Consider the following 7,925-nt stretch of genomic DNA (forward strand, 5'->3'; position numbering starts at 1 on the left):
CAGACGGTAGTCAACAAGTGGCGAATTGGGGCGGCGGTGGCGACGGGGTGGGGTGGGGGCCGGTGGTGACATGAATTAGTTTTCGTTCAATTGATGGATTAATGGCTCAATTATAAGCCTCAGCAGTACTTCTTTGCAAAATGTATTCCCCACCTTGAATATCTTATAATTTACTCAAATTCATAAGTAGATACAAATGGCTTGGAGCGACTTTTATTTCTATTTACTATCTCTTGTAATTTTCGCCACTTGTATATCTCAACTTTTTCTCTTGTAAAAATTCAAAAATGTATTCTGATGTAAACATATTAATATGTAAAATCATATATGTTTTTCTCATGATTTGTGAAGACTTGAATTAATTTTTCTTTTTCCACGTTTAGATTTAGGACTATTTTAAAGTGTGAATAGACCGTGTTTTAGTATGTTCGAAAGCTATCCACGATAATTTCAGCCATTATGACTATTTGGGCCTTATGACCCATATGGTTTGGGCTTTGAATATATTGAGCCATTAATCCGTCGATTGAATGAAAATCAATCCATGTCAAATGACTACATATATTATGAGACAAGAAGGAACTCCCGCATTTATTTTATGATACTCTTAAGACAAAATTAATTATGGACAATTCTGAAATCAATATAGAGCTGTATTTTCCTCCAATCTTGTCAATTATACTGTTGGTTACAAGTTGTGCATCTCGCCCATGTGCAAAAATTGCAAAAATTGACATCTCGCTTAAAATGAATGATGTTAAATATATGGTTGAAGGGAATTACCCTGTATCAGGGATGGAGAAACGCGTTGATCATGTATAAATCACCGTTGTTAATATTCTTTCTTCCACGATCATAAAAGCAAACAGCACGAAATCAGGTTGAAGACCCCCGTAGGGATTCGTTCCTCTCGGCTCTAATTCGGGTTTGTGACCCGGAAAATTTGGGTTTGGATCTCCATTCGAGTGGAGCCTTGAATTGGTTTCTTGTCTTGGTGGGCCGTAACTCGCACACTATTAATTGAGGCCGGTAATCCATGGGCCTTGGACTGGAATCCATGGTATGAATGGCCATTGGGCTGAGACAGGGAAATACGACGTGGTTGGAGTAGAGGTTGGTCAGACTCTCTCTCTTCTTGTGCCTGATCGATATGTTCGGATGTGGTTGGACGACTCCTCCCTTGTAGGTAGGGTCGGATCTTTGCCTCAATTGTTGTTTGGATTTTGCATATTGAACAAAACCGAATTCCAACCCGAGGTGATAATTTGTTTTGAAGGACGGGATTTGCAGCAACAATCTAGAAGACAATCGTGGGCAACTCAGAAAAATATTTGCGGAAGTTAGGTCGGAATCGATGCTCTGATATCATGACAGGAAACGTGGAACAATGAGGAAAATGTATTTGTATTTTTATTGATCTGTAGATTATACAAGCCTAAGACTGTATTTATAATACAAGAAATGAAAAACGGAAAGAATATACATAATATCGTCTTCCTTGAAATATTTTGTGCCCACGATTTACTATATTATTTATGAGATCGGAATCACAATTAGGAATCAATCAAGGATCAAAATATATATACATTATGAATCATACCTATTACGTAATATTGGAACAATTTTTTTTATTATTTCAAGTAAAAAGCGGCAGCTTCACTTTCTGAACAAGGCAAGCATATTTCACTTCCATTGTTCGTTTGGGATACTAACAATTAAGAAAAGATTCGCTATTAATTTAGATAGATTAGTGTTTATTCTTTTATATTACGAATCATAGAATTCAGAAAACTGATGACTAGCACATGGAAATTATGTCCCCTGAAGATACGAAACAAATTAATTACTACACCGAGGTATGATTCATTAGGTAATTTACTAACAATAGGGAAAGAAATTCACTATGGACACAGGCAGATTTCTTTTTTTCCTTGGAATATTGCGATCTATATGATCCACAGAACTTGCGACAGAAAAAGGGAAATTATATTCTGTTTATGATATGATATGTAACGGCTATTACTATTAGTGAGGCGATTACGAATGCCAAAGGAAAGTTACAATCAATTAAGCAAGATCCGGTCCATTTTTCTCCGACGGGACTGTAAAAGGACCCATGGACGACGACATGATTTATAAAATACACGCAATAAAGCGAAACAAGGATCAAGGCAGGGGGCGGCGCTAAACTCTTATCAAAATACAAAACTCGTTTTCATTTGTTTCTGGAAAAGTAAAACTAACACATTCCAAATAAACAAAAGTTTCCATTAGCCTTTTTATCAACCCTTATTTGATGGTAAGTGAAATTAAATAGTGCATTAGACAAGTTGTACAATGGTTAACGAAATCCTAAATATTTTGATTTTACCACTTTAGTATTAAATTTTTTGCTCGAAATTCCAATATAATCATTCGGGTCAATTTTTCCCTTTAAATGAGTGCAGTAAAATTTCATGAATATTTACAAATCTTTTGATATTTGAGGAACTCTGTACAGGCATGCACAATAATCCGATGTCAAACGCTAAAATGAAAAAAGCGAGTTAGAAAAAGAATGAAAGTCGTTAGAGGAAACACCCTAAATTACTTTGCTTCATGAGTACTATGGGGTAACCCAAGAGTTAGAGCTTATAAGAAGTAATCAAGTGCACTCCACTTTAATTCAATACTTCTTATGGATGTCCACTGTCCATAGCAGAATATTAAACGTTAACACGCTACTTCCTTTAATTTCCTCTACAAGAGTCGAGATTATTAACCAGACCGTTCCATGACGAGAAATCCTCAAATGCTATTTGCCCCGGCAGCCATCGCTTCATCTCTCGCCACCCTCCGCCCCTAAAAGGAGCTTCGAGTGCCGAAGATTGGTGTCGTGTGTCCTATATAGTGTCTCGAAGGAAACAGGAGCTCGTCGTCACGCCATGTTAAACTCACGTTATGTAGTACATCGAATACACCCAACAACCTTAATATTCCATCAAGTCCTTTGAAGGGACCCAGGCAGCAGTTAGAATCCAAGCATCCCGCCGCAAAAATCTGGAAGGAACGCGGAACGTTCGCAAACATGTTCGAATCTCCAAAGCATATAACTGTACAATACTTTAGTTGATTTTTTTAAAAATATCATGGAATGCTCTTTCCATTCCAGCGGCTGGACGACCGCGACGCCGCCTCCGACACGGTCACGGAGCCACCGCCAGTGGCGCGCAACATGCCAGCCAAGTAATTATCCAAATCATCAGGAGTGAATTTGACCACCGGATCTCCCCTCGGACAGCCGTCGTAGAGTCGCCGATAAGCAGGCACGAGCTCCTCCGCCAGTGACAGCACGATGTCGTCCCTCAGCTTCCGGTCGGTCACGGCCCATCCCACCTGCTTGGCCTGAACCTCCTCCAGCGCCGCGTCGAACTTCCTCAGCGATTCCTTCGCCTGGCCCAAAGAAATCTCAACACTCGGACCGGACGAGGAAGCGAAGACCTTGCTCCATCCCGTCCGCTCGTAGTTGCTAGCGTAGAGCTTCACCATGGACTCGTGGTTCGCCACCCAGTGCTCGCCGAGGAGGTGCTTCAGGCTGGACTGAGCCACTTTGTTGACGATGTACTGGAGGTTGTTGGCGAGGATGAGGTAGTAGAGAGCCACGTCCTTGTACCGCTTGGCCTTCACGTCGAGCTTACACAGTAGGACGTCAACGAGCTGTGCAAACCGTGCGAACTTCGCCGACGCATCGCTGACTCCAACAGTGATGGAGGTGGCAGGGTCACAGCCGGGAAAGTAGGAGTCTGGGAACCCCGGGTGCTTGGGGCTGCCATCAACGGGCCATTTGACGAGTATGTCTTTGAGGACACCGCCATAGTCCGCGAGCAAGACGAGGTAGTTCATGACGTTGACCGTGAGCGGGTCGATGCCGCCACTGGGGACTGCTGATTTCTTGGAGGAGTCCTTCTGGATGACCGCCTCAAAGTTGCTGAGCGTCACGCGGACCGCCTCGCCAAGCTTGCTAAGTGAATTGATCGCATGTGATCTGACGGCGGATGTTGCGTGGTAGTAGAAGGTGGCCTTGATGCCCGGCCAGAGGTTGGCGATGGCCTCGTAGAGGTCGAGCAGGCAGAAGATTCTCTCGGGAGACCTCTTGATAGCCTTCGCCGCCCCTTCTGCGAACCCAAACAGCGCAACCGCGGCGTCCCGCGCAACGTGGGAGAAGACGGACTCCTTGACCAAGGCGGGCGCAGTGGTGAAGACCCGGTCGCAGAGCATCCTCTCAACATAGAAGAGCGTCTGGACCGCCGGCTTCACAGCTTTCAGCCAGCTCTTCACCTTCGCTTCCAAAACCTTCCAATCCATCTTCTGCATCTGCCAAGAGTCTATCGGCCTCTCGAACCCTAGATGATACAGTTCCTCGTCGACGACTGATCTTCGCACGATTTTGTAGATATCCATGCACTCTTTGCCGTACCCGCAAGCAATCATGCAGTCTGCAATGGTCTTTACATAGGAAACCGCTGCATTAAGAACTCGCTCCTCTTCCTGCATTACTGGCTCAGCAATGGACTTCTTCGTCGATAACTTGCCCTCCAACTCGTATTCGAAGTCCGAGAAGCTCAATAGGGTAGAGGATCGCGAAGACTGGCTTGAGAACGATTCGGCGTGGTCAGGATACGGGAGATGCGACGACAGGATCTGGTGGAATTCCAGGGAGAGCCGCCTCACTGCGGTCTGCAACAGCTCATGAGCCCGCACGATCACGCCCGAGTTCGAGACTTCACCGGTGCAGCGCATCATTGCGGAGTGCAGGTCCTTGACGTGGCTCAGGTAGAGCGCGGCTTCGTGGCGCCCTTCGTGGAAGAGAAAAGTGGCGCCAGCATATCCGGAGGTGCTGGAGGAGTTGGTGGCCCACTTCTTGATCAAAGGTTCCACGCTTGCGATCCGCTCCTCCATTAACACGTCGGCGAAAGGCTCGCTGCCTGTAGCGGGCCTCGCAGCACGGTCGGAGGGCGATGGCTTGAAGAAGCTGGTCCTCTTTCCTTTTCTCAGCATGCCTGGTGTTACTACTTTTGATGTGTGTAAATCGATGTCTTTTGTATCAGCTTCTATGAACTGTGCAGATTAGAGAGAGAATTGGGTGACAGTCGTTAAACCGTGTTTCTTGAGAAATGGCTGGAAAGATGGGAAAATCATCAGCAGTAGTAATGGTTAATGAAGCAGATCCGTAACAATTAGGGTTCGTTCCTTGAATAATTTATGGCCCAAAAATTATTATTCTAGAAAGCTCTACAAGAAAATATTACGTGCAACTGGGGCAGCATTTCTTAAAGGGGATCTTTTTTAATGGACTAGTATATCGTTGAGATAGTTACCGCCTACAGGGTACTGCTAATGATTTGCCCATCTTTCCCAGCCATTTGTCCGTAGGTGTCGCGTCGACCAGCTCATCACGACGACCTGCATGCCAGAAAGCCCCTGTGCTCTCTTTTTTCTACCTTCTCTCCGAGGCACAACCCCCACCAAAGCTCGTGCGTTGATCTCACCCCGTAAAGCGAGAAAAGCTGTCTAAAGATGTGGGGCGGGAGAAAATATCACATGGGAAGCTCGTTTGTAGAATTTCGTGAGTACCTTTCTATGTAGAGACAGATTAAGGGACTTTCAAAGATGTTTGAGTTCATACAATATGAGATGTAGCTTGGCATGTATTATTATTTTCCTTGAAAGTGCGGCTTTAGTATAGTAAAATTGGGAATCGTTACAATCTTTATATCGATTGTAATTAAATCAAGAAAAGCTTATTGTATTGTAAGAGGACCATTTTAATCACAAGATTTTACTAAACCATTGTGTTTCGAGATAGAATTTAGATACTAATTCTTACAATTCAATGAGAAATTATAATAGTTGTAACTACATTCATGAGTAAATGAATTAAAACGGTCATGTTTCTAGGCATATATACAATCATCGACATATTACTTCATTGATTGATTAATGAGAAGGTATGAACTAATGTGCGTGTATTTACCTCGCTCCAAGAGTACGTGCATTTTTCTGTATATTCTAGAAAATGTGTAGGAGATGGAAGTTGCCTTTGAAAATCACATATGTTCACAAAATAGTATGAATATTCTACTAGTGGCTCTCTATTCTAATACCATGTGAATTTTTTTATGGAATTGCTGCTAGCTATTATAAAAATTTACGTTGATAGATGAAAATGAGATTTATAATTTAGATGGTTTAGCACTCATCGAATACCCTTATAACCTTCATGGATTAGGTAAAAGGCAAGTCATAAATTCTGGGAAGTGGCTCAAACATTAAATTATATTTGTATTTGATGAAGTAGAGAATTTACCGTTATTGTCACATAAGTGGCAACATCCGGATGTTGTCCAAGTGAACACTGTCTAAGTTGTTGACTCGTGCGAGAGTGTAGACTAGACTGACTTCTGCTAGCTGAATATTCTTTTCTTATTGTGCAAAATGCTCTCTTGAAATTCAAATTGTAACAAAAAGTTAAATTCTTGTTACAAACACCGTTATCTTATAAGTAATTTCCGTGCGCTTCAACGAGTTTCCTATAATTTAATTTAATTCATGTGATTCATTAGACATCGTTGCGAGGTGCCCATCCCTATTGAGATTAAGAAAGTGCGTTAGGTAGTCAAGCTAAGAGGAAAGGGACAAGTGGTGATCAACCCCTATAATCAATAGCTAATGGTATCCTAATCTTTTCCCTCGTCTCTTGGTAGTAGTGACCAACTCTTTACAATCAATGCGTTTATTTCACGAAAAATGAATAATTTGAAATATATTATTGAAAATATGATCGTATTACTTACAAAAATAAATGAACAAACAATATCTTCATTATCCACAAAAATATTAAGATATGAATTATTATTGACAATGAAATTTTTTAATTACCTGATTATTGAATTAATACAAATGATTTTTTTTTACAAAAATATTTTTCAAATGAATTATTTTTTACGAAACAAACGAATCTTAATGCACGATAAAGTCCTATGCCTTTTTTTCTCAGGTGAGAAACCTGTTTGTAGATTAGTTAACTAAGCTCAATGAAGGCACATGATGACGACTATGTTGGAAGGACGAGGAAACTCTATTTTTATCTGTAATTTCTGCATGAAGAAAAAAAGTCCGCGCACGAGAAAGTTAAACCGATGGTCGTTCTCAAAATTCTGTGGAACCTTTTAACGGAGAGACAAGTTAAGCGTGTTCAAAAGGTTTGGACATCCTTGACTAATATACGGGATGGAAATTATACTATTTGGGATATGAATTCATATAGAGAAAATTACTAAAAAAATCTAAATCTATTATATTTATGTCTATTTAGCCTTAAACCTTTTAATATAACCAATCTAGTTATAAATCTTTTAACATATAGCCAATAAAGTCCATTTGGCCAATTCTGGCCCAAAATCACTAATGTAAATGTTAGTTGTCCTACGTGACATTATTAGTGATGATGGGAATAATTTTTAGTAATTTATATATATATATATATATATATATATATATATTTCTTTCTTTTCTTCCTTTTCTCTTATTTCTCTTGCCCAGATCACTGGCTCAATGATAGCTAATGCAAGTCACTAGCCACAGGCGAGAGCTACTACACCCTCACTTGCCCTAGATCTTGTGAGGGCATTTTGGCCATTGCCCAAAGTTGGTTAGAGTTGCAATGCCCTCGCCTATCATTAGTAAGAGTTGATAGCCTCCTTTAAAAAAAGAAAGAAAGAAAGAAAAAGAAAAGAAAAGGTGAAGAAAGATAAAAATATTAAAAATTGTTCATGTTGCTAGCTTATTAGGCATGTTACGTAGGATAGGCGTGACGTTAAAATTAACAGATGAACTTCATTGTTAATTTGTTAAAATGATTAACACTAAATTGATTAAACTAAAAT

At 40.9% G+C, this 7,925-nt stretch overlaps 1 protein-coding gene across 1 annotated transcript; it reads right to left on the reverse strand.

Annotated features, from left to right (window-relative positions):
• Window positions 1–3,126: 3,126 nt before the first annotated feature.
• LOC104423864 (exocyst complex component EXO70H1) lies at window positions 3,127–5,037 on the reverse strand. The gene has a single exon (XM_010036303.2). It carries the CDS (start codon window positions 5,035–5,037, stop codon window positions 3,127–3,129), a length of 1,911 nt encoding a protein of 636 aa, XP_010034605.2.
• Between the last annotated feature and the right edge of the window lie 2,888 nt (window positions 5,038–7,925).

The sequence above is a fragment of the Eucalyptus grandis genome, chromosome 10 (genome assembly GCF_016545825.1).
Source record: "Eucalyptus grandis isolate ANBG69807.140 chromosome 10, ASM1654582v1, whole genome shotgun sequence".
NCBI classification, from domain to species: domain Eukaryota; kingdom Viridiplantae; phylum Streptophyta; class Magnoliopsida; order Myrtales; family Myrtaceae; genus Eucalyptus; species Eucalyptus grandis.